At 45.2% G+C, this 27,686-nt stretch overlaps 1 protein-coding gene across 1 annotated transcript in view; it reads right to left on the reverse strand.

The window, feature by feature from the left end:
* Positions 1 to 24,333, reverse strand: part of PRKCQ (protein kinase C theta) — a 50,131-nt gene extending 25,798 nt beyond the window's left edge. Inside the window, exons 1-13 of the mRNA XM_086610905.1 lie at positions 24,227 to 24,333; positions 23,979 to 24,133; positions 22,718 to 22,843; positions 16,022 to 16,221; positions 14,109 to 14,169; positions 12,215 to 12,377; positions 11,690 to 11,721; positions 11,511 to 11,596; positions 10,306 to 10,435; positions 9,517 to 9,626; positions 5,018 to 5,141; positions 2,824 to 3,002; positions 78 to 251 (exon numbers count right to left, since the gene is read on the reverse strand). Coding sequence (XP_086467031.1) covers positions 78 to 251; positions 2,824 to 3,002; positions 5,018 to 5,141; positions 9,517 to 9,626; positions 10,306 to 10,435; positions 11,511 to 11,596; positions 11,690 to 11,721; positions 12,215 to 12,377; positions 14,109 to 14,169; positions 16,022 to 16,221; positions 22,718 to 22,835 — 1,377 coding nt within the window. The 5' untranslated portion in view covers positions 22,836 to 22,843; positions 23,979 to 24,133; positions 24,227 to 24,333. The remainder of the gene's footprint in view (positions 1 to 77; positions 252 to 2,823; positions 3,003 to 5,017; positions 5,142 to 9,516; positions 9,627 to 10,305; positions 10,436 to 11,510; positions 11,597 to 11,689; positions 11,722 to 12,214; positions 12,378 to 14,108; positions 14,170 to 16,021; positions 16,222 to 22,717; positions 22,844 to 23,978; positions 24,134 to 24,226) is intronic.
* Between the last annotated feature and the right edge of the window lie 3,353 nt (positions 24,334 to 27,686).

Here is a 27,686-nt window from a genome sequence, read left to right on the forward strand (position 1 = left end):
ACACTTCACCAAGTATCCTTATAGCAGCAAAGAAGCATCCTCAGACTATGCAGGAAGGTGACAGATCTTTGTCTTACCTTGGTCTGGAACGTACAGAAGACATGAGTCAGGAATGGGTGCTCCCAAGCTAAGGAGAGGACTCTCTTCTCCACCATTGTACATTCAACATCATCATCCATCAGCACCACATCCTTCTTCAGGGCTTTCACTGCAAAATACTGGTCTGTGCTCTTCAGCTCGGCAAGAAACACCTAGGGTGGAAACAGCTGCTCAGAAAGAGCAATGCTCTTCTCTCAGAGCTGGCAACACAGACATGTGAGGATGGAAGCTGAGCTCTGGAGAATTCACTAGGGTAGATCTTAAAAAAATTGATGTTTAAGGTCAAGTTCTGCCCTTAAGACTTTGTAGACTTTGAGTTTGTTCCCCACACCCAGAATAGTCTTATGAAGCTGAACCCTGGGGAAGGATGAAAAGGTCTTGGTGATGACAAGAGCAGGGGCTGCATGCCCATACGGACAGGACATGTCAGAGCACCAAACACTTCTGGTAACAGAAACCATCTTTATGCAAATTCCATGAGATACATTTCCTGTTTTCTGACTTTAAATAACAAAACATAGAACATTGCTTTGTCAACATGTGAAATGCAAATGTCCTGCACCAGATCCTCAGCAGGTGCAAACCGATGGCTACCAGTAGTTAGGCTGAGCTACATCAGATGTGACTTTCTCCCCTTCCTCTCAGTTAGCAGGAGGCCTGAGCAGACAGGCTGGGTCCCCCATGGTTCTGCAGGACTTCTTCTCTGACAGGAGCAAAACACATCCCAGAGGAGTAAGGACCTCTATCATTTTTTTACGGGCAGGAAAATCGAGACACGGAGCAGCAGAGAAGGGTTTTCCAGAGACCGTTGAGCAAAGAAGTCTCCACTGGAAGGCAGTGCCAGCCCTGATCTTCATGCTAACAGGCTGTCAACACTGTTTCCCATAGACTGAATAAATATGTAAGATTCATCAAAGAGGTCTTTGAAGTTCTCTACTAGACACTATTTACTGGGTAAGCTCAGACACATTTTAGCCCTGACAAAAGTTTTATTTACCCTTTTGGCTACTGCTGCATTTCACTTTGTAGCACTAGACAGAGAGTAGAGCCTAGAGCCTGCCTCTGTCTCTGCAGTCAATGACCAGAAATGCTAACAGTGCTGATGCTGCAGGCACCCTTTTTACTCCCATTTTTGTGCAGGGCACTGCTCTCCTGGGGAAACTGGGGACCGCGGTATATTTGTGACTTGTGCTGTGACTTGCGAGGTGCAGGGAGGCAATGCTAGACCTCATGCAGAGGGGGCTTCCTCATGGGTCTGGCCCTCAACCTCCCTGGTCCATGCAGAGCTGGAGAGACCCCTCAGGCACTGAGACCTGCACGCCCTATCTCTTCTATGGGGGAGTGAATCTCACTCCGAAGAAATAAAGGCACCAGGAGCAACACCTACACAGGAAACTTGTGGGTGATGTTTGTTGCAGAAGGGCATGAAATAGCCCATCCTCTCCCCACCCACATGGTTGCACTGCAGAGAGATGCAGATGTTTGCAAGCTTGGAGAGTCCACGTTAGCACAGGGGGCTGAAGCAAGGTATGGAATCTGCTTCCATGGAGGTGTTCAAGACTTTACTAGACAAGCCCCTGAGCAACCTCATCTGATTAGACCTGTTTTGAGTAGCAGGTTGGATTACATGACCTCCAAAGGTCCCTTCCTTCCAAAGTAAACGATTCTATGATATATCTATGCTCTTGAGTCCAGCTTAGTCTGGGCTGTGGAGTTTGGAGTATTTTGGCTTAGCGCTAACTCAGATGTCTCAGCTCTCCTTCCAGGCAAAGTGTGGGCATGCCAAGTATTTTCAAGCATGGAAAGGCAACACAGCAAATATTTCACCAGTTTAAGAATTGGCTGCGGCAATTGCTCCAGCTCACTTAGGCAAAAAGCAGCCCTTCTTTAAGGCACAGTTTCCACGTTGGAAAGATGTGGGATCTGAGCAATGTGATACATAATGATACTCATTCTCCTCACTGGCTGTGAAAACACAATGGTGAGCTCCTCTGAAATTGCTTCACGCAGCTCCGTGCTGGCACTGAATAACACGAGTCCCCTTCCAGGGGACATCTGCAAGAAGGAGGAACAATCCACAATTCATCAAGATTAATGAATCCACTGAAAACAGGTGGCTCTTGTTTCAGAAGCACAAATTCTTGGCTCTTGCAAAATTTGCTTTACGCTCCAGCACAGACCGGAGCTGGGAAAGAGCAGTTAGCATTCCCAGCTGGGGACCTGCTGCTCTGGAGAGGAGAGGTGATCCACGCTCAACTTTTCAGCTAGTGCTTCTGCCTCCCTCCAAGCTTGCTCAGCTAAGCTGGCAGGAGTAACTGCATGAAGGGAGACAGCACAGAGATCTTTCCCACCAGCTCTCTATGGATGCCCAGGCTCCTATCAACCTGCAGGGAAGGAGAAGTTGCAGCATTACTCAGCTGTTTTCCTCTCCTGTTATGGGCACTCATGAGACAGCAACTAATGGGGCAGAGGGAAGGGCAAGGAGGATCTTTGTCTTAAGCAAGGAGAAGACCAGGTTCAAGACTCAGCCATGGCAAGGGCAAGGAGGATCTTTGTCTTAAGCAAGGAGAAGACCAGGTTCAAGACTCAGCCATGGCAGAGCAAGGGTTCTTTGAAGGCTTGGAGATGTTCTCTCCTACGTGGCCTTCAAACCACAGGCTATTTAGTGCCATAATAAGCCATACACAGATCTGTGCGGTGGTGTCTCAGTCCCCCGATGCTTACCTTGCCAAAACTGCCCTTCCCCAGCATCTTGTGCAGGACAAAATCTTCGATGGTTAGTTTTAGCTGCACTTGGTGCTCCTGCTGCTCCTGGGGCTGTTCTCCTTCCAAGTCTGACTCTATTAGAGACTCCCCCTTCATTGTGCCCTCCACCGGAGTCTCCCAGGAGATGCCTTGTGGCTCTGCAACACACATCAAAGCATTCAAATAAACCCCTGGAAATGAGCAGGAAATCCCCAGAAAACTTACAGGTGTTACGTTTAGAGTTTTTAAAGGGTATTTCAAATAAACAGAAACGTGGTGGCCAAATCTACTAAGTGGCTCTGCTCCCACATTGCTTTCTTTCCAGAAGACGCTTTACTCCAGTGTAACTCCACTTTCTTCAGTGGCATTACTTTCACTTTACAAACTCCTTCATCTGTCTTTCTGTTTCATGGCAGCAAAACATGACCAAACCCTTCATTTCTGACCGTGCGTGTTCTTTGTTCCTTCTTGCTGGTCGCTGTTATGATGTGGTCTCATTTTTTCAAGGCCTTTTCCAGCCTCTTGGCAAATCTAGCATGTGAAACAGATGGGACAGCATTTTCACATTGGGTCCCTACTCTGAATGTGAAGCTGTGATCAGGTACTCCAGCTGTCCTGGAGTAAAACTACTCAGAATTTCTTCAGTACTCCATTCACTTGGGTGTACATGATCTAAGAAATCCTGTCCCTTACTGGATTTATCCCTTGGACTCAAATGCACATTTGCTGTACTGTCCTAAGTTGCTGAACTGCAAGAACACTACTCAGCAGACATACAGACCCACACGTAAACCAGATGTGAAACCATTTGGGGCTTTACTGATTCACATCAGCACAATCAGTTCTATTTGCAGGAAAGAAAAAAAAATAATCACAGATGGGGACACTGGATTTTTTCCCCTTTGGGGCCAAAGGACACTGTCGTCTTAGCTCAGATGGTACTGAAACCAACCTCTGAGACTTGATAGCCTGATGCTGCACAGTATCAAACCTGGAGCGCTGGTGTAACGTCGCTCTGCCATGCTTTAGCCAGTGCTGTCTGACATTTTGCTCCAGGTTCAGTTTCCAGGATATTATCTCCACATGGGGCAGTATTAACTTCCATTGAGAAAGTAGATGATGGTGGGGCCTGAACTTGCAGCTTGACCCTTGGTTAGGGATGGAGGTGAGGACCCGCTGTCCCAGTCCTTGCTAGGTTTAAGTATTGATTGACTTGTACTCTTCGTTTTTCCTTCCCCTTTCTGCTAGATGCATTTTAAAGTTTGTGGGAGGCAGAAGAACATTGTCAGTGCCATCATAGGTCTGCTGCAGTGACAGTACAGTTCTTAGAGGGGCACCATGAAGCTGGTAGGGTCTAGAAATGACCTTTTACATGGGCCACACAAGTCTAATGACAGATAGTGGCATTTTTGCTCCTAATATTCAGAGTCCTCTGACCCAAACACAAAGCAGACAAACAATGGATCTGCCCAGGAGAGTGTTATTTTCCTTTCAAGCCCCTGAGCCCTCAGTAGTTTTGTTCAAGGTCTGTTAATCAACATTCTTCCCCAATTTCTCATTCACCCTCCTAAATGTCTGCTCCTGTAGCACAGAGGGCTATGCCACCTAGATCACATCCTGATCGAATGAAGTGGGGATCTGTCAATGATTTTCGAAGGTACTGGATGTCAACTCCTATGCAAAACATTTGAAATCAGAAGAGTTGGCCATGGTGATCAGCAGGACTCCCAACCTCCTGTTCAGAGCTTGATTTCTCTTTAAATCTCCCAGATATTACAGTCTGTGAGTCCCAGGAAGGGAATAATCACATTATTGCCAGTGTAGGTACCAGGTGCACTGAAGTACCGGGTCAGAAAGCGAGTCTAGGGGTTAGCTCAATGAGTGGTGGTTGGGGTCTCATGTCACCGGAGGTTGAGATGGCATGGGGGAGTTGCAGGTTTATAGAGAAGAAAGAACCAGGTTGGAACCAGGGTATCCTGCCATGCCAGAGTGATGTGGCTGGGAAAATTTGTTGATATCCTGGGATGTACAAGGGTATGTCTTGCTCTAGGCTGGAAAGACACATGAAAGATTCACTGGCTAATAAATTCCTCATCCTTGTCACCTCCACCTAACCATGTACAAACCAAAAAATTGTCAAAGCCTGCTGTTCCATATTCCTAGGGGAAACTACCTTTTTTTCCTGTCGTAGACGCTGGCAATGCCTGAAGTGGTGTTACCTCCTTCACAGGAACTGGGAAGCCAATTTCAAGAGGTCCATCCCTGGAGATCTGTTCAGTGTCACGCTGACAGCGAGCCTGTATTACAGAAAACAACAAATGACTTTTGAGCCAAATGTTCTGAGCTTATGCACATGGCTGCTTCTTGAGAGTGACTGCCACACAAGCCAAGATCTAGAAAAGGTCTTTGCTTATGAGAAGAACATCGCTGTACCTAACGTTTAGGGGTTTGGTTAACCTGGAGGAACCCACAACATTCTGTGAGATGTGTGTGGGTGTTGATAGGTGTTTGTACTGTCAATATAGAGATCTTCTATTTTGCACAGGGGTCTGAGTCCTTGGCTGTCCACACAAAGGGCATTTTAATTAACTAACTCCTTCCAAACAGTCTTCTTTGAAGAGAAATCTGGAAAAATACTAGAGGTTGGAACATGTTGCAGCCTCACCCCTGTACAGTGTCTGGATGTCACTCTGAAGAACTCCTTGTACCAGGATGTTGCAGAAGGTAAGAATTCGTCTGGATTCAAGGGTTATGAGACACCTTTGAATCATAACAAATCCATGCAATGCTATAGGCATGGGGAAGAGTGGCTGAAAAGCTACCCAGCAGAAAAGGATCTGGGTGTATTGGCCAGCTGAATATGAGCCAGCAGTGTGCTCAGGTGGCCAAGAGCATCCTGGCTTATATCAGAAATCGTGTGGTCAGCAGGATTAGGGAAGTGATTGTCCCCCTGTACTTGGCACTGGTGAGACCCCACCTCGAATGCTAGGTCAGTTTTGAGCCCCTCAACACAAGAAAGACATTGAGGTGCTAGAGTACATCCAAAAAACAGCAACGAAGCTGGTGAAGGGTCTAGAGCACAAGTCTTATGAGGAGCAGCTAAGGGAACTGTGTTTGTTTAGCCTGGAGAAAAGGAGGCTGAGGGGAGACCTTATCGCTCTCTGCAACTCCCTGAAAGGAGGTTGTAGCGAGGTGGGGGTCGGTCTCTTCTCCCAATTAACAAGTGATAGGACGAGAGGAAATGGTCTCATGTTGTGCCAGGGGAGGTTTACATTGGATATTAGGAAAAATTTCTTTACTGAAAAGGTTGTCAAGCATTGGAACAGGCTGCCCAGGGAAGTAGTTGAGTCACCATCCCTGGGAGTATTTAAAAGATGTCTAGATGCGGCGCTTCGGAACATGTTTTAGGGGTGGACTTGACAGTGTTAAGTCAATGGTTGGACTTGATGATCTTAAGGGTCTTTTCCAACCTAAATGATTCTATGATTCTGTGAGACAAAAACATGAAAGATAAATCCTCTGAGGGCTACTAAACACTAGGACTCCAGCTATGTCTCAAAAAGTCCTCAAAGCCTAAATTTTGGGAGATCAGAAGAGTATTCTAGGCACAAATACAAACTGGGCACACAGTGGGTTGAGAGTAGCCCTGAAGAGAAGGATTTGGGGGTGTTTATAGATGAGAAGCTCAACATGAGCCGGCAGTGCGCTCATGAGGTCCAGAAGGCCAACCACATCCTGGGATGTATCAAGAGAAGCGTGGTCAGCAGGTCAAGAGAGGTGATTTTGCCCCTTTACTCTGCTCTTGTGAGACCCCACCTCGAATACTGTGTCCAGTTCTGGTGTCCCCACCATAAGAGAGACACAGATTTGTTGGAGCGTGTTCAGAGGAGGGCCACAAAGATGATCCAGGGGCTGAAGCACCTCTGCTACGAGGACAGATTGCGGGAGCTGAGATTGTTCAGCCTTGGAAAGAGAAGACTTTGGGGGGACCTAATAGCTGCCTTCCAATACCTGAAGGGAACTTACAGGAAGGCTGGGGAGGGACTTTTTACAAGAGTGTCCACCGATAGGACAAGGGGAAATGGGTTTAAGTTGAAGGAGAACAGATTTAGATTAAATCTTAGGAAGAAATTCTTCAGTACGAGCGTGGTGAGACTTTGGAATAAATTGCCCAGAGAGGTTGTGGATGCCCCCTTCCTGGAGGTGTTCAAGGCCAGGTTGGACGGAGCCTTGAGTAGCCTGGTCTAGTTGAGAGGCGTTCCTGCCCATGACAGGGAGGTTGGATTAGATGATCTCTGAGGTCCCTTCCAGTCTATGCCATCTATGAGCCTATGGTTCTATTTTGGGGGAATTATCTAGTGTTTGCCCTCTACCTCTGGGGTGACAGCATCGGTGGACAAGGGTCAATGGGGTGACAGCATCGGTGGACAAGGGTCGACCAATGGATGTCATCTACCTGGACTTGTGCAAAGCTTTTGACACTGTCCCGCACGACATTCTCATTAGAGAGTCATGGGTTTGATGGATGGACCACTCGGTGGATAAGGAATTGGCTCAATGGCCGCACTCAGAGAGTAGTGGTCAACGGCTCAATGTCCAAGTGGAGACCGGTCACGAGTGGCGTCCCTCAGGGGTCCGTGTTGGGCCCGACCCTCTTCAACATCTTTGTCGGTGACGTGGACAGTGGCATGGAGTGCACCCTCAGCAAGTTCGCCGATGACACCAAGCTGTGTGGTGCCGTTGACACGCTGGAAGGGAGGGATGCCATCCAGAGGGACCTTGACAGGCTGGAGAGGTGGGCCCGTACCAACCTCATGAAGTTTAACCAGGCCAAATGCAAGGTCCTACATCTGGGTCGTGGCAATCCCAGGCATAAATACAGACTGGGTGGTGATTGGATCGAGAGCAGCCCTGAGGAGAAGGACTTGGGAGTACTGGTGGACGAGAAGCTCAATATGAGCCGGCAATGTGCTCTTGCGGCCCAGAAGGCCAACCGCGTCCTGGGCTGCATCAAGAGGAGTGTGGCCAGCAGGTCGAGGGAGGTGATTCTCCCCCTCTACTCTGCCCTTGTGAGACCTCACTTGGAGTACTGCGTCCAGTTCTGGAGCCCCCAACATAAGAAGGACATGGACCAGTTGGAGAGGGTCCAGAGGAGGGCCACGAAGATGATAAGAGGGCTGGAGCACCTTTCCTATGAGGACAGGCTGAAAGAGTTGGGGCTGTTCAGCCTGGAGAAGAGGAGGCTCCGGGGTGACCTTATAGCGGTCTTCCAGTACCTCAAGGGGGCCTACAGGAAAGATGGGGAGAGGCTGTTCAGGAGGGCCAGTTATGATAGGACAAGGGGTAATGGTTTTAAAATAGAGGGAGGTAGGTTCAGGTTGGATATTAGGAAAAAATTTTTTACTATGAGAGTGGTAGAACACTGGAACAGGTTGCCCAGAGAGGTGGTGGATGCTCCATCCCTGGAGACGTTCAAGGCCAGGTTGGACAAGGCCCTGAGCAACCTGATCTAGTTGGAGATATCCCTGTTCCTTGCAGGGGGGTTGGACTAGATGACCTTTGAAGGTCCCTTCCAGCCCTAACCATTCTATGATTCTATGATTCTACCTCTCAATGTTGACTCAACATACACAGTGCAAAGAGCTGTAGAGACAGTAGGTAGGAAATAGAGAAGTAAGAGCAGAAAAAAACTCCTCTTTGGAGGTATGGCAGAACTATCTATCACATAAAGGTGAGAAATATACAGAGCTAAACCTGGTAGACAGCCCCTCAGGAAGGTATAGATGGAAAAACATCTGCTATGTGGATTATAATGTTGCCTTGGGATACTTGAGGAACCTAAATATTGAGGACTGGGTACCTATGGATTTTGTCCCTCTCTAAGGTTACTCAAGAGCTGAAGGTGTCCTAACAATCCTGATTCTAAACTAATATCTCTAAAATGTCTTATGGGTTTGGGCTTGTGACAAGCTATTTTTCCTTGTTTTTAATTCAATTTTCCGTGTTTATACACTGTTTATGTGACAGTAGTATCTAGATCCTCTACCCAGGGCCCATGTCTCTTCATGAGAGTCCCTGCTCTGGGAGTTTCATTCCAAACAGATCAGAGAGTCACAGGAAAGATTGCTAAGTGACAACCATGGAGCAAGGTAGTGACAGCAAAAGGACCAAACCAAGCTCCTCTCACTCTGCCTTGGACCCTGTTACACAACTTTCGTTATGAATGTAACGTAACTACAACCGTACTGAATCAGGGCAAGAGTCCATCCAGGTCCTGTCCTGTCTGCAATGGAGGTCAAGTAGATAGCAGGTAAAGATACAAGAAGAGTGCAGACACGAAAAGTCATCTCTTCAGAATATTCTGCCTATCTTCAGAGATTTCTTGATTCAAAGGCAATACATTTCTACTAACAGAATTAATTATTCTATTAATCCTGAATGGATTTCTTTTCCATCGACACTGGAGATTGTCACTGGAACCCATGAAAACTTTTGGTCTCCAGAAATTGCTGCGAGGAGTTTAACTACCTATTCCAGGAAGGACTCATTTCCTACTCTTTGCTTTGAACTTGTTACCCACAGTGCTCCACTCAATGCCCTTATCTCTCAAACTGAAACAAACAATGAACACTCCATCTTTCCCCAGGTCACTCACAGCTTAAAAGTATTTACCTGCTGAGTGCTCTCTATCATTGCCAGAGCTTCGGCCATTAGTTTCTGGTTAACTCCACAAAGGTTTGCTACTTTTGTCTGACACTTGTGATGGACATTCATGCCACATGCTGAAAGAAAGAACAAGAGGTGTCAGGATAACAGGGGATAGCCAGGACGTAAAGGGTTTGACATTGGGCTGGGCAGAAACATGGGCTGCTGTTGGCCAAGGGCAGAGATCAGCCACGTAAACAGCTCAAAGCCTGGGTACCATTTATGTCTCATGAGATGGCACTAAGGTCATTTTTTCGTTCTCTATCTTTTTTATATCTTCTTCTGGGCAAAAGATTGTATTTCCACATCCATCAGGCTTTGCAGCTACAGGCTACCAAAACTCGACAGTCTATCAGCTCATAGATAAACCATAATCACAGAACAGGATCCCCCTATTGGTAAAGGATTATGAAGATGGTGAAATGTCTTGAGTCTGCCTGATAGTGGAAATAGAGCATGAAAGTTGATACTAGGAGTGATTCTGGAAGATCAAAGGTGGGCACTGAGACATTCTTTGCCTTTCTTGATGTGACTCTTCAGTCTGGAGGAGGACCATATATCTTTCTCTACGTTGACAGTGGTCCTCCTCTTTGAAGAATGATTCCCTTTGAAGAATGGTCCCCTTTACCAACTCCTTCACCACGCCAGATGCCATCTCATACAGGTCTCGTAGAGAAACGTGATGAGATTTGTCTCTTTAGGTTGCAACTCTCTCAAGACAACATCCCGCTCGTGCCACATATGCCATGAGCTCACCATCACACTTCAACCCTTGCCGTGCCAGGCCCCAGAGGAGCGTGCCGCAGTGCTCACAGAAAGTCGGGCTCTTGTAGTTGTAGACTTTGAAGCGGTGAGGCATGTCGATCTTGAACCGCTCTTTATGGAACTGCAAGACAAAAGTAATTTTGGCAATTCCAAATTCCAATCCCTCTCTGCCTCAGCTCTCCATGGAAACCCAACAGCCCTCAGGCTTGTACCAGGGAAGATGGAATGTCTACTGCCCTTTCACCCTTGGGTGTGACCACCAAGAAAAAACTATCTATAACTATAATTCAGATACATGAAGCCAAATATTGATACATAATATCAGTGTAATTCAGTGGGAATTGAGTAATTTAATCCCTGGGCTTGATTTATCTGACCAGATAGCTGCTTGCATCTCAGCTACACACCCAGCCTCCCTTAATGCTCAATGGAAAACCAGGGGTACTTCTAAAAATTATTCATCCCAGTCTGAAATGGATGTTAACTTTTGTTGTCATTCAGAAGAATTTATTTTTCCTTCTTTTAATATATAGGGAGCCAAAGGTGATTACAAAGTTGGATACATCTACCCTGCAGATGTCAGAAAACTGGTGAGATGAATCTCATCTCTAAAGACTGTAAAAGGAGAACAGGAGCCAGGGTGGGACTGGAAGCAAACCAAAGCTGTGGGACACGATTAAGAAAAAGGGAATAGTCCTATCAAGAGTTAAAGTTCCACTTTTGCCCACCAAAAAAGAAGGTTTATTATAAACTGATACGAGAAAAATAAAAGTAACTACTAGTGAAGATGCTAGATCTTCCACTGACTGTTTGCAGATCTCAGACAACACAGAGTGGGATGTTGAAGTACTGCTCTGAAAATTCAGTGTGATGTCCTGCCTGACATTGGATAGTGAAGAATTTCCTCTAGTAAATCTCCACCTCACGTCCATGACTTGCCTCTGAGCTATACTTCATACATTAGAGAAACGTCAGTCCTGATTCAGCAGCTGCTTATTCAGCGGCTGCATTTGAGTAAATCACAAGTAGGAGGTAATGAAACCACTGGGAACGTAAAATACAAAGGGCACAGATCAGATCACACAGCTTTTAGTTCAGCAGCACTTTTTGCTTCATCAGAAGTTGTTTTACAGCGATGCAGGAGAGATTTGAATGACGCCCAAGTTTTTAAAAAGCAGCTTAATAATAATACATACCATTGTTTCTCTGCTGTTGATTGCTGATCCTGTACATTTGGCTATTACTTTATCAATGCACTTCTTATGAATGGCAGCATTACATTCTGAAAGAACAAGTATGTTAATAAAAAATGCCTTAAGAAAAGATCAAGTGAAAAATGATAGTAACCAAAAAGCAAATAAATAAAGTTCCTTACGTCTGCATTGATAGCCTTGTTTATTCAGACCCCTGAAATAAACAGAGAAATGGTTAATTCTGAAATTTCTGAAAGCTTCCAGAGAAGAAAGGAGAGCAATAGTTATGAAAGAAACAGAATAAACCAGCTTTGCTTTTTATCAGTTTTTACAGAGCTTCTCTTATCTAAATACCTTCATTCAGTCTAACTGTGGAGTGATTCTCTGTGGTTTTCACAGCCTTTTCAGCACATATCCCCATTCTGAATTTCACAATATCCAAAGAGCGAACTGGGCTGATGAGAAATGTCTGAGCATTTGGCCAAAGACAAAAATATTTATAAAAAATAAACTAAAAAAAAATGAAGGGAATTTTCACAGTTGGAATTACAACTGTGAACCACATCCTTGGAGTGAAGCAATAACTCTGCATGTAAGATGCCAAGGGGCCAGTCCTGCTGCCTTTACTGACAGCAGGAGCACAGATATTCACTGGAGAAAATCCCTAGTGTTAAAAGGAAAAAATGCATAGATCTGTGTCCATTTACCATACAAACTCATGACAGACAGAGCAGAAGGTGGGTTGTGGGAAGAAAGTGGCCGTGAACTCGTGACACTTGACGTTATGGATTTTGGCCTGTTTGATGGCTCCCCTGCGCTGGTGCAAGGAGAAAAAGCCTTCAGTCTCACAGTCAGCCAGATCCTTGGCATCTGGGGGAAAAGGAAATAGAAGATTTATTAGGGTAGCCTGTCCTGATCAGGCACCTTGAGGAAATGCAGCTGCCAAAGTACTAAGTGACTGAAGCTGATGATTCACTCATGGGAATTAATATTTTTAAGAAATATGGTTTTCTGAAACTCACACAAGGCTTGTTTGGATGGTTTTTTTATCTATCATTCCTACAGGGACACGAAAATGACTTTAAATGTGGGACTCTGTGCTCCCTTGAATATTCACCATGCTGCTTTTGAAATGTAGACCAGAAATTTTCCAAGGTGAGATAATTTGCAGTTAAAAAAAAAAATAAATTTGTACAGCACTGAAGAACCATGCCCTAAAAAAGACGAAATTACATAAAAATTAAAAATTATCTATGTATGCACACAAACACACATCATAAATATATATATATGTATATATGTGGGTGTTTAACTGAATCCTTTACGTGTGCATGTACGTGTGTGTGAGTAAGTACGTGTGTATGTTCCTAGGATATTCTTTTTCCTGTTAATTTTCCATGCCAACAATTGCTCTGCTGTTTGCTGTGTCCGTGCCATTATTCACACTTCACATTTAAACTTTTTAGAACAGCAGACAAAACAATTCAGGCTACACATGCATGTACACATGTGCACTTATATATGTGCTTGTGTCTACAAATCTGGGTACGCACACGCTACCTCGCTCTCGATCTCTGTTTTGTTTTACTCATGCATTACTCAGCAAGTTACACAGGTATTCTGTGGAAACTGGTCCCCTCTGTGATCTAATTTGTAATGCAAACACAGCTTGCATTATGGATGCTTTGGACTCTGATATAACATACAAGGAGGCAACAATCATCTATTTGATGTTAAAGGTAGGAATGGGTGAAGAAGATATCAGTATGGACATGCTATTAGCTGTTTTCAGTACTTTTGTGTTTCTATAAATGGAAGGTCCTTCTAGACATCTACACCTTGCAATTTCACCCCACGTCTGAGGGTGTGAGAATTTTGGCATCAAAGACAGCAGAATAAGACTGAGCATTTGGATTGCAACTCATTTTCTTCAACAAAGCCAAATGCATTTCACATAGACATTGAACTGTGCAGGTGGGATTCAGTTCCCAGTGAAGACACGTAAATGATGGTGTGTCTCCTGTCCAGGGTGACTAAGCTGCTGCCACATCCTTGGAGGTCTAGCTGGAGCAGGCAATGGAGCCCGGTCAATGACTCAGTTCATCTTGCAGCAGAAATTTGCATTTAATGAGATGAATCACTCTTTAGGTTCTTTTCCTGTTTTGCTTAGATTGCTCTTGATCTTAAAAGCCCAGCTAACAAGTATACTTAGGTGTTGTCAACCGTAAATTGTATCCCAACCTTTACATCTTCACCATAATGCAAACCACGACACTTCTTACATGCATACATACAGGTACAATGATTTCAGAGGGAGCTGGCTCCTTATGTGTCTATTCTGTCTTGCTTGGTGTATTGAGAAAATCTATCACTTTAGTGGTAAAACAGCCAAAAATCTGCCATGCAAATCACAGAGGAACAGTCAATCTTCATCCTCACCATACAATAAAACCTGCTTTTCTGGAGTGTTCATTTCAAACTGTTATGATAGTTCCTAAGAATAAATCAGTAATAACTTAGGCACTGCTTTCAGTGAAGACACCATGTCTGCCCCACATAACCAGAAATATCATCTATCAATTAACAAACAAAATCACTTGCCACTTATTTCCAGGAAGTATCTTGCATTCATCAGCATTCGCCCTTGAGGTTTCAGTTCTAGCTGGTTGAGAAAAGTGAAAAACAAGAAAAAAAGACCAATGTAATCATTAAACACTCATTCAAAGAAGCAACAATCATTTCAGATGACTCAAGCTGTCTCCTTGTCCCAGTGGGAACTGGTGAATGCCAATGAAGGCTAATTTTTGGGTTGCTCATACCCATGTGGGGCAACAAGGCGGAGCGGGAGCAACTGTAGGGAGAGGAGACTAGATCACCTCTTATCAAACTCTCAGAGTGGCATGATAGAAGAGAGAAATGTGACTAAACCACAGAAGCTGTACGCAGATTTTCAGACACCAGCTCAGGACCAGTATTATCTGTAGAAACAACTCGTCATTCCCAGCCGATTTTACAAGGGGAAGTGGAAGCATCTCTAAAACAATCAGCCAGCTTCATTCAGGTACTTAAAAGAATCTGAAATCTTTTAGAAATTTAGTTCTGCAAGTCTAACTTCCATTACAGTTAATGTGAGTGATGCCACAAGGTTTCTCAGGCATTTTTTCCCACTGGACGTGGAAATTCCCACCTATCTGAACCTCTGTCCACAGATGCCTTTGTAAATCTGGATCCACTTGCCTAGGAATAAGAAGACCTACATTCAAGGATTTCTTCAGCCTGGGAACCACAACAGTGCCCTCTCCACCCACTTCCAGCAGTCTGAACGAGTTTACCTCTCTACCTTCCAGGTGAAACAGTGCCCTTGCACAGAAAAGTGAGAAAAACATTATTCTCTCCCCTCATGACCCTTGTGGTATGGGATATCTGGGACTACCTTCCCTAGGTCGTGACTTGTATTTGGGAGTGAGTGGAGAGAAGATCTCAGGAGCTGCTACCAGGCTGAGACACTATAAGACCAGGTCACCCAAATCCACTTGACCTCTGGTCTGTTAGTCTTGCTGCAAGCAAGCAGCACCCCAGCCTACCTGCCCCCTCTCCTCCTCACCAGGCTACTGACTCCCATGGCTTTGAATCTTAGGGTTGGAGTGATGCTGAGCAGAGCCTTTTGTTTTTTGATTCCTTCTCAGTTATGTGTTAAATGTGCAAATCTCTACCAAATCTTGCTCTTAGGTCTGTTAAGTGACCAAGGCCTTTTTGACTTTTCTACTCTCTGCTTCACCCAAGAAGCTTATCCTGAGAAACTTAGCAACTGGCATGAGAAACAAAACAAAACAAAACAAAATAATCCAGGAAATCAGCTTCTCTCCAAACGTCTTTCCACTTTACTGTTATTCATGACATGGCTACAGAATACTATATGTTAAAGACCATTATCAAGTACTTTCTTGCTTGGAGTACCAGGGAACACAACCTTACAGTTAGCATCCTTATGAAGACTGTTACTTCAAATTTACTCCACTATAACTCCAGTGATTTTAAAGGAGTTCCTCTGGCATAACTCTCAAGTCAGGCAGCCGTGAATCAGGTACTTGATATTAGATTAAATTTCCGAAGCTGTTTCCCCAGAGCACATAAAATAATTCACATTTAGCCACTCATATTACCATTTGTCCCCAATGAGTTTCCTAAGTGAAGATTAATATGTAGGCATGGCTCACATGAACTAGAATCCTTGCTAACAGATCCTTGCTAATCCTTGCTAATCCTTGCTATATGTTTCAATATAACAGCAGAAGGTAGCATAAATGTGCCATGCTCTTCGTTTTTTTTCCTGATATGCATGGAAGTCTTTCCTTCAAGTCATACCCATCTAGATTCAAAACATTATTCTCTGGATGGCAGACAGACCCTGCTGTCCTGCTCGTTACAGTCACAGCCTGGCATGGACACAGGGCGTTCCACTACCCCACAGCAGCTCCCCATCACATCCTGCAAGAGAAGGTAACAATGCTCACCCATATCTCTGTCTTCCCATTGCTCTTTTTGCACCTCTCCGCCAGCACCTTGAGTTCTACCGTGGTCTCTGAAACCATTTCAGCACTTTTGTCCTTGACGACGATATGCATGACCCTGCCGTTGTTGATGTGGGCATCGAAAGTGCTGTTCCAGGGTGGGTACATGGTGGGCTTCTTCTGCACGTACACTTGACCATTTTCTGTCAACAAGAAGTGGTTTGGATTGACTGGACTTGATGCTCATCTGCACTAAGGCCACCACTCTACAGTCCCTGAGACAGAGCAACCTGGTGTAGTGGAGGGTTTCCCTGCCCATGGCAGAGGGGTTGGAACTAGATGATCTTTGAGGTCCCTTCCAACCCAAACCATTCCATGATTCTATGATTCTATTTACCCAGTTCAGGGTCTCTCTCCATGCAGGGTGTGTAATGGATCATGTTAGAGTGTCTTAGGAGGTTACTGTGTGAAGTGAAACCTGGGATGGGATTCATCTCACTTATTTTAAGTGTCTAAAATGTGCACGCCCATATCTGAGCTGTCTGAATATTGGCTCCATTCAGAGTCAGTGAAAAGAATATAATCGATATAAATCAAGGGAGTCAGGGTGTGTTCATTTGATCCAATACAGATACGTACCTTAGAAAAGATAATTTCCACCTCTAAACTCTATTTAGATCAGAACTCAAATATAGACTCTGACACCACAGATACTCACTTCTAATCACAGAATCACAGAATGGTTAGGGTTGGAAGGGACCTCAAAGATCATCTAGTTCCAACCCCCCTGCCATGGGCAGGGAAACCCTCCACTACACCAGGTTGCCCAAAGCCTCATCCAACCTGGCCTTGAACACTTGATCAGCTGAATCCCATCACAGATAACCAGCTACATGTATCATCAATGCCCCATCCCTGGAAGTGTTCAAGGCCAGGTTAGACAGGGCTTAGAGCAACCTGGTCCAGTGGAGGGTGTCCCTGCCCACGGCAGGAGGTTGGAACTAGATGATATTTAAGGTCTTTTCCAACCCAAACCATTCTATGATTCTAGGATATGCCTCATGGCAGCGGAAAATCAAACAGGTTTGCTTCAATCTCCCCCGAAAGCTGGATGCACTTGTGTGCATTAGGTTCAGCTGGAGCACATGTCCAGTCAGTTGATACATCTCAGCTAACTCAGGGATGTTAACACATGAACATATAATTTTCAACCTAGGAAACTCTTCCTGCACCATTTCTGCACACATTAATTCCTCTTCCATCATAAGAAGGAATGGTGAAGGGTATCTCTGAGACATAGCACTAGCTGGCAGAGTTATCTCTTAGCTCTCTCTGAAAAGAGTCTCAGCCAGCTTTATTTCAGCCTATTTTATTTCATATAGCCCTGTAAAAGGCTTGGATGCTCACTCAAGGTAAATTCTATTTCACAGTTATGCTCTGCAAATTTTCAACCCATCAAATGCTGAAGTTGGTGGAATAAGAGAATAAAAAGCAGTCGAGTGAGCAGCAGACCTGTGACTCCAGTCTCCTCAAGATTCTGCTCCTGTTTCCAATAATTCCAGCCTTTCCCTCATCCCACCCAGGTGGAAAACCACATGCAGCTGATAGCCTGGAACGTCACATGTGCTGGAGAAAATTTTTCCCTAGATGGGAAGACTAATTCAGGTTTCTGTCCTTTGCTCAGCTTTGATTTACACAAGCAGGAACCCCAGGATTTCTGAGGTTTGCACCACACATTCAGGATGGATTAAAATCAGTAAACAAGTTGATTTTAAAGGTAAGTTTTAGCTACTTAAGCCTCCAAAATTATTGGAGGCAAAGGAGAAGGAGAAAAAAAGGAACCAGTGATTCCTGATTGTGTAATATTCATCTCAGGAAATGAGAGAATGTTTATTGGGGAGAGAATAAATATCAGGGCTGTGAGATAAAAACAAAAATCTCCCTTCACCACCCTGTAAACTGGTTTTCTACAAAAGTGGAAACAACTGCCAGAGCCACTGATGTAGACTATACTCATTGGATAAATTTAGGTTGAGAAGGTGGCTAACTGAGGAGAGGCAGGTGGGATCCTGCAACCAATATCGACTTGCTGAAATTTCATTCCACAACCCAACACCTGGCTCTCACAAAGCCATTTTGCTCTTGGTTCCATCACATAAACTTGAGTCGAGACGCAGTCCGCTCTGACCATCAGCACTGGTCTGCGTTGCAAAAGTGAGGGGAGACCATCCCCACAGCTTAAAATCACTTATCACCCTTGTCTTGCCCCATATGACGAGCGGTTTTCAGCTAAATCTTAGGTTCAAATTTAGTTTCCCCAAAGTTTAGAGAGTTGTAGAACACTGGAACAGGTTGCCCAGAGAGGTGGTGGATGCTCCATCCCTGGAGATGTTCAAGGCCAGGTTGGACGAGGCCCTGAGCAACCTGATCTAGTTGGAGATATCCCTGTTCCTTGCAGGGGGGTTGGACTAGATGACCTTTGAAGGTTCCTTCCAGCCCTAACCATTCTATGATTCTATGATTCTATGATCTCAAACTACGGTGAATCTGCCTTTATCAGTTAAATGGGGTTGACTTTTCATATATGCAGATTTAGGCAATCATATACCAAGTTCTTTGTCTGCAGGCTTAATTCATTCCTATCAAGCTTGCAAATATATACTCAATGCACTCTTTCAATAAAAGCTGACAAAATGAGACATAAAAATGAGACATAAACTTCCCAGCACCCGTGAATCCTACGATTCTATGATTCCCAGCATCACGGAGAACAGAAATCTCAGTAAGGACCGTTATTTCTTTGCCACATCAGTGAAACTCCACGGGTGTGAAACACAGCACGTGCTAAACAAGTGCTTTGGTTGGCATTGCGCTCCGAAACATACGGCTTAAATAAACAAATCCTGGAATGTGAATGAACTGGTCAATATATGGGATCAGACGGTCACCTCCGGCGCATCGCCGCTGACGTCTGTGGAATTCTGCCAGGGATTAATCTAACCCTGGGTTCCTGAAAAACGAAATAGCATCTGTCTTTCCCAGGCAGCAGCTTCCACTGGAGCTGGGAGCACTTTTCCTGAAGGTTTGCCGAGTTCAAACACGGAGCAGGATCTTTCACAAAGCAAATGTCACCAAGACAGGTGGTGAAATGGCACCGGGCCGGGTGGCTCATGAAGGCAGAAGCCATTTTTAAAGGGCAGATTTTTTTATACCTCAGAGGCAACTATGATCTCTGAAATGGTTTGTCTTTAGTAACAAATTGCTGTAACACTTCAAACTACATGGAGAAATTTGTCTCGTGGTTTTTTTAAAGACTATATCATAAAATATCGTTAGATTCCTGTTACAAAATGAAAAAGTGGGGAAAATAAAGGCTGCCCAGTATCTTTTCTGAGCTTCTGAAATTTCTTAGAGTGCCCTTGTTGTGACATTCTTGTGTCCACAGAGGATGTGTATTACTCCCAGACTCTTGGGGTCCTCTGTCTCAAAGACTAATTCATCATGACTGGTCGACAAGGCACAGCCTTTGGCATGAACCCAAAGGCAGACTCGAGCTCCCTTTTTGGGGAAACTAAATATATCTATCATCTATCAATGCTCCATTTGCAAAAAAAAGAACCCACCTCCCCTCCAAAAAAACCAACAAACCACCTTCTCATGCTTTGCTAATGCTACACGTGGTATATATCTGATCCCTAACAGGACATTGCAAAAGTTGGAGCAGAGTCATCTACCAAAACGGTTCCAGCACAGATCTTACAGGGATTTGGGACTGGCTCTATCCTGGATTCAGCTCTGGGTTTAGACACATCCTGCCCTGCATTCTGCACTCACTGTTATAGAGCAATCATTTGCCCTGGAGAAATCTTCATGGCCATGTGTCAGAGCACAAGGCTGGGAGTCAGGATTGTTCTCACCTCTTACCAGCTTTGCTGCTGATTGACTCCTGCTTCTTGGACACACCACTTTAGCCAAAATTTGCATATCAGGGTATCAATTTTTTCTTTTTAATCTTGTTACCATTGAGTAGCAAGTGGTTTGTGAAACCAGGGAGCCAGAGAGCAAACTACGATCAGAAAAATCACAAAGCAGAGATGCAGCTATTTCTAATATACTCCGCTAATGTTTGTCCTGAGACCTTCATTGCCTTTTGCCTTCCTAAGCCTGTTTGAGCGTGACAGCTCCTCGGGACGTTCATGTTGAGAGCATTTCTGGCATTTAGAGTCAGGCTCACCTCACTGAACATCAGATGTGTGCTTCTGAGTAGACTGTCTAAACTGCCTCCAGAGTCAGCAGAGAGCACTGGGCTTTTCTAGGGTGTGATTCATCAGAACCATTATGGAAATCTTGCTCACGATGAGATGAATCCCACCACAGAAATTCTATTTGTTCCTCTGGGCCATAATGCAAAGGTAGCTGACTTGCTCAGCTATCAATATCCTTGCAGAAGACTGGAATTATAGGGGAGATGTATCCCACCATGGCCTCATCTTGTCTTAGTCACCTTGAGGTAAGGTTAGCCATCTACACATCTAGAAACCCTCCACCAGCAGCAGATTGACATCTCCCAAGGGTGATTCAACCTACTCCAAGAAGGGAGTCTGAGATGAAGTGCCTGCTATCACTGACATGATGAGGAGCCCCTCTGGCTGCTCCACCATCATCCGAGCAATGGTTAGATGACTAATAGATGCCTGTTGTGATAGGACAAGGGGTAATGGTTTTAAAATAGAGGGAGGTAGATTCAGGTTGGATATTAGGAAAAAATTTTTTACCATGAGAGTTGTAGAACACTGGAACAGGTTGCCCGGAGAGGTGGTGGATGCTCCATCCCTGGAGACGTTCAAGGCCCGGTTGGATGAGGCCCTGAGCAACCTGATCTAGTTGGAGATATCCGTGTTTGTTGCAGGGGGGTTGGACTAGATGGCCTTTGAAGGTCCCTTCCAGCCCTAACCATTCTATGATTCTATGATTCCATGACTGCAATTACACTCCAGCAAACAGATATCTTCTAATAGAAGGACATAATTTTTCTTATATCTAGTCCTCGCTAATGGAGAAAAGTTTCCCTAAACACACCGTTTTATTTCTTCTTGGTAGAGGTATTACTATTTTTAGCATCATCATCATTATTATTATTATTGACTCCAATGAGCACAAAAATTATATCCCTTAGCTAGTACATTTTTGTTTGCTAGATGCCAAAAAAGGCTTTCAGCTCTGTGTAAGACAAATAAATATAGGTCTGTGCTGACCAAATTGATTTTATTCACTTTTCAACTGACAACAGACTTCAATTTGAGTTATGGCTTTCAAAGGCCTCATAAAACCAAATAGCCAAGCCTGCACAGAGCTGAAATAGGGCATATTTTCAGTAAAAAGTGAGATTTTAGGGGTATCTTGTAATGCAGTATTTTCTTTCCTTTTGAATTTACCAGTCACCACATCTTCCAGAATAATTTGAAGTATAATTTAAGCCAAGACAAAGTTTAATGTGATAAATGCTGACTCTTTTTTTAAAACCAAACAGACAAACAAAAAATGAAATAATGATTGTTTTAAAATTCTAAAATATCTTTTTTTAAAAACTACTTTAACATCCTCTAGAGGGTAGAATAATGGGATTTGTCAAGGTATAAAAAGGGATTTTTTAGTTGCTTTCATTTTTAAAAGAATCACAGCAGTTAAGTCAGGAACTTATCAAAGATTTAAGGCAAATAACAGCCAATATAAGGAATTCCCTAGCACTGAAGGTCTTGATCTTTACGATTCTTGAAAAGCAAAACTGAAGAACTTTTCATCCTCTCACTGGGACTATTTTCATGCGAAAGACATATAAGAAACGTTTTCCCAGTGAGGGACTCATCAGTGTTGTTTAATCACAAAAAGTGTGCAACAATCCATGTATCCAGACACAGAAAACAGCTTAGCAGGAGGTTTCACTTTCAAACATTTCACATAGTATAGTAATTATGCTGAGAAATTAACTCTGCAAAGACTGAGGCTGCTTGAGAGCTATTTTTTTTTTAAATGATAGAAGTTACTGGACCTCTCAGCTCCTCAAAGAAATGTGATAAACAAAGACAGCTCTCCTAGGATATTTCTAGGACACTCAGATTTCATCTGTCTGGAGTTCCACTGACAAACAAACAACTGCTCATATAAAAGTGAAACTAAATACAGCTCAGCTCATCTGCTCTGTCACCTGCTGGGACCCGTGATTCAGTTGATAATAACCTCAAATCAAAGACACGGACTTGTTAGGCATCATCTTAAAATCCGATTGTCTTGCAAGCCATGCCAAACCCAAACTTGCACTGTGCTGAGACACGAAAGACCCTTCACAAACCCTCATAAAGATTTGCTAATGCGCTTCCTCCTCATCAGTAATGACCTCAAGTTACGCCAGGGGAAATTTAGGTCAAACATCAGGAAAAATTTCTTTACAGAGAGGGTTGTGAAATATTGGAACAGGCTGCCCAGGGCGGTGGTGGAGTCCCCATCCCTGGAGGTGTTTAAAAACCGTGTGGATTTGGTGTTGAGGAACATGGTTTAGGGACCCTGACAGTGCAGGGTGAATGGTTGGACTCGATGATCTTGAGGGTCTCTTCCAAGCAGATGATTCTATGATTCTATGACACAGTCAGGCACACACGTCTCACAAAAGCTCACATGCATATCGAACACCTCCCCACTTACCTGACTCCACGGCTTCTTTAACCATCACGGCACAGTAAGGGTTAATTACCTCCCCCTGAGACGGCAGGTAAGGGCCACTGTCGTAGTTGGACAAGCCAATACGCAGAAAGGGAGACATGACAAGTCCTGTGCCAAACAAAAGACAGGCGATATTTGGGAAGAGTCTAAAAACTCCCTCGGTTTTAACCAGCCTCTTATCTCCGCCGGACAGGGGTACGCCGGCCGTTAGTTATCCATCCCACTGGAGACTCTCTGACTTCCTCCACTGTCTGGCAAGACGACGGACCGACCGAGTGCGTAGCGTAACTTCACTCAGCTGTCGGATTAACCACGGAGCTGAACTCATCTCCGGGCTGGAAAGACCCGCAACAGCAGCTCCGAGTCCTGGTGACTCAACGCCAGCCGTCGGGAGCGAGAACGACAATACACAGAAGCCAAATCAGGACTTTCTTGGCTGGGATAACTGTAATTTATATTGAGTCATGCGTCCACGAACCCAAATGCTACGAGTATAGAAAGGGTTTTGGGAATACAAGGCTGTTGGAAACCGGCAAGCTGAACATGAAACTGTGAAATAACTGCGTGCTATTTATATACAGCATGGAAATGATCTCCGGCATTCAGTTGCATGGGTGCTGACCCATATTCATACATGAAGCTATTAAGAGAATATTCAGCTCGTACAAACCACGCTGTGCAGAGAGTGGAGCAAAAAAATAAAAAAAAAGGATCTTGGGATAATTTTACGCAGCTAAAAACAGAAACATATAAAAGCAAGATGCCAGGAAACACAACAAAGCCTTTGGGTTGGTCTTCTCTGTAGGCTCTTTCAGACCTTCCAGAGAGATTTAGTGAAGCCAGAAATTATTAACTGCTGTAGCTGGTGCCTGTCACTGTGCCATCTGGGCACAAGGACTGGGATTTACCACCCAACTTTTGTGTCAACTTCTAAGCTTGTCATTCCTGGCTCCCCTTGTAGTCAGTGGGGTGCAAGATGCACTACGAACTCGGTTGTAGATGTCTATGTCTTGGAGCTCCAAAGTTAAAAGACATGAGTCCTACCACCAGCTGTTACCTGTCAATCTATTGAAAACAATAAATTGTTCAACTACCACAGTAAAAAGTTGAATGACTTGTGGTGTGGGATGCAGACCAAGTCTCTTCTCCTTTTTACATATAAAATGCTCTATCCCAAGGGCAGCTTCTCTTGCCTCATGCAGAAGAAGATCCAGATTCTTTGCTGGGAATGGCATTTTCTTACCTGTAAATGGTATTTTCCTGGCAGACAAGTTCAGTCTCAGGCAAGACGGGCTTCTCTTTTCATCACAGGTGTGGACAACATGGAAAGGATTTTCTCAGCTGAAAGAATGAAGATAACTGCTCGTCTGGGTGGGCTGACTTTAAAACTTGGACTCTCTGTTCAAGGAGACAGGAGACGAGACCATCAAGGAGAGAGGAAAACTTGAGAAACCAAGACGCAGCCCCTTGCTTGAGCGCCTTCTCTCTTACCCAGCAGTGTGGAGCGATGAGTTTCCATCAGCCCCTTCTGCGAACGTCTAGGGCGACTGTAAAACTCAGAACAACTTTCCGTTAGCGCATGGCCAGGTCACAGCAGTTTGTTGTTTTGCTCGTGTGCTGGATATGGTGAGATCTTTGACTTCTTCCTGTTTTAGAAAACGAAGACAAACAGCTACAGTTAGTGCTGGGACTGAAACACCAACTATCCTGGCCCGAATATTCACAAGTACGGAGCACTCACACTGCAACACTTCCTGATACTTTTGCAAACAGATGGTCCATGCAGCAAACTGCAGCTATTCTCTGACAGAGGTATCAGCAGCAGAGATTTCCCAGGAGGTTCCCCTAAGCTTGTTACTCTACATAAGGCAAATCCATGCAATGGACAGCACGGGAAGACTCTCCTTCTTGTTTGGGCTCCTGTGTAGGTTAGTTAACAACAGGGCTGAGTTTTCAGGAAAGCAGCAAGGACTCATAAACTCGCTTGGATACTGTGCTTAAAGGAGAAGAAAACCATCAGGTTTCTGGGGCAGACAGGATAGGACAGAAAGAGAGAAAAACATCCTGCGATCAATGTCTACTGTGTATCCCTAGGAATGCACAGATCATGGGCCACCAGCAGCTATCGGATCTCCTCTGAAGACTATCCAAGGATCTCTGCATGTGGCATTGCCCTCAACTGGGAAAACATCAGCACTTTTGCATTTTTGCAGAAGCTAGTGGGAAAGACAAAGCACAACCTGGGGCTGGATGCAGGAGATGAGGACAGTCCTGTTCTCCTCTGGGTGAAAGCAGCATCTCTCTCAAGGGTGTTTCAGACAGACGATAGCCAAGTGCCTGATGAACTTGCTCTGGAAAGCCACTTGCATTTAGATATTCAAGCCCTTCTGTGAGGAGGGACATTTATGTCACTGCACAATAGTACAGTGAATGGTTTATGAGTGGTCTGCAGCACAAAAAGGCTAAAATATCTGTCTGGACTGACAGAAACAGAGAAATCTGATCAAACTAGGTAGGTGTCGTGGGTTAGGCTGAGTCCGGCAACCAAACCCACGCAGCTCTCCCAGTCCAGTAAAATGGAGAGGAGAGAAAAATGTAATAAAAGAGCTGAGGATCGAGACAGGAACAGAGGAGCACCCACCAACCACGGTCCCGGGCAAAAGAGGCTTTTTCTTAATGCAAAACTATTTATTAACAGCTACCTAGAAAGAGAAAAGCACACAAAAACGGTTACTTAAGAGAATAACGAGAAAACAAGGCCAGGTCTTAAAAACACCACCACTCCGCCCCCTTTGCCTCTTCTTCCCGGCTCTACCTCCTCCCCCCAGCGGCGCAGGGGGCAGGGAATGGGGGAGTGCAGGTCAGTTCATTCCAAGTTGTTACTGCCGCTTCTCTTAAAGGAAAAGGAGTCCTTACACCATTGTCCCTTGCTCCAGTGGATCCCCTACTCACGGCGAAAGCGTGAATCCTGCCTGCTGGGGGGCAAATCCTTACCCCATCGGATTTGCCCCAAGTGCGGCTTTACCAGTCCTGGGCTTTTAAGGAGCTGCAGCCACTCGCTCTGGCGTGGGTCATCAACAAACTTTAAATGTGCTCCGGCGTGGGGCGTGATGCCGACCTTAAATGCGTCTCCGTACAGACTCTGAATGCGTAAAATGCGTAAAATGCGTAAATGTGTCTCTACCTGTGCCCATGATTCACAATAGTCTCCGGCTCAGGCATCTCTTCCCGACGTGGGTCATCCACTGGTTGCGAGTGGGTCTCTGCTTGCTCCACCGAGGACTTGTTAGCAAAGGGGCTGCTGGCAAGGGGGACTCAGCCGCGGCACACGTTGTTCCGTCCCATCTTCACTGACCTCTTATCTGTGCGTGGCCGTTTCCCTTAGATTTCAGTCCTGTCTGGGTGAACTCGGCCCGGTGGGCACCCCGGCAGCGGGGCTCTGCCCGAGTTCCCCAAGCGGCTCCGCCGCCGCCATCCTCGACGGAGCGGGCCCGGCCCGGCCCGCCCAGGCCGCCGGCCCGGCCGGGAGCCGGGAGCGGGGGCCGTGCCCCCCTCCCATCTCCTTGCTCCTGGGCACCGGCACACCTTTCCGGTTCCTTTGTCCGACGTAAATAGGGCGATTCGCAGAGGCGCCGATTGGCTCAAGCCCCGAGGGGGACGGGAGTGCGGTCTGATGGGCAGCTTCTGCCACCCGGACCTCCCCCCCCACTTCAAACCACAACAGTAGGAAATATCTCTTTAATGGGAAGAAAGAGTGCTGGTGGATAAGAAGCTCAACATGAGCCAGCACCGTGCGCTGGCAGCCCAGAACGCCAACTGTATCCTGGGCTGCATCAAAAGAAGCATGGCCAGCAGGTTGAGGGAGGTGATTCTGCCCCTCTGCTCTGCTCTCGTGAGACCCCACCTGGAATACTGTGTTCAGCTCTGGAGTCCCCAGCACAAGAAGGACATGGAGCTGCTGCAACGGGTTCAAAGGAGGGCTATGAAGATGATCCGAGGGCTGGAGCGCCTCTGCTATGAAGACAGGCTGACAGAGTTGGGGCTGTTCAGCCTGGAGAAGAGAAGGCTCCGGGATGATCTTATTGCAGCCTTCCAGTACTTAAAGAGGGCCTACAGGAAAGCTGGAGAGGGACTTTTTACAAGAGCATGTAGTGACAGGACAAGGGGCAATGGATTTAAACTGAAAGAGGGGAGATTTAGAATAGATCTAAGGAAGAAATTCTTCACCCATAGGGTGGTGAGGCAGTGGAACAGGTTGCCCAGAGAAGTTATGGCTGCCCCATCCCTGGAAGTGTTCAAGGCCAGGTTGGATGAGGCTTTGGGCAACCTGGTGTAGTAGAGGGTTTCCCTGCCCATGGCAGGAGGATTGAAACTAGATGATCTTTGAGGTCCCTTCCAACCCTAACCATTCTATGATTCTATGATTCTATGATTCTATGATTCTAAGTATATGTATATATATTTCCTCCCTTTGTTTGTTTAGACATTTGCTTTGTTTAAAAAAAATAAGAAGCCTACTTAGTCTAAAGACAAAAGAAAAAAACAAATCAAAGAGTTTCTGCCAGCAGAAGGGAAACCCAAGCAGTTGCATGTTCTGCCTGTGCAATGCAGCATCTATATGGAAAGCTAACACAACCCAAATGCTAAGGCCAACAGCCAAAACATCTCATTGGGCCCTTTTATGTGAAAGGAGATGCATTCTCTCTTCCTCTACCATATTCCACTAATACTTCTGGTGACTGCTGGGCAAGAGATTATGTCTCCTCAATCTCTAGTTCCCATACCCTTGGCTTTAAGAGCCTATTGTTCCATGGACAGGAGGAGGAGGATGTGCAGGGAGAGCTGTAGGCACTCCCTCACCGAGACTTTCAAAACTCACTTTGAAAAACTCCGGGTGCTAGCCAGAATTACTAGTCAACATGTTGAGCATCTAAGAACACGAGTGTCACTA

Source organism: Tauraco erythrolophus, chromosome 4 (assembly GCF_009769465.1).
Source record: "Tauraco erythrolophus isolate bTauEry1 chromosome 4, bTauEry1.pri, whole genome shotgun sequence".
NCBI lineage: Eukaryota > Metazoa > Chordata > Aves > Musophagiformes > Musophagidae > Tauraco > Tauraco erythrolophus.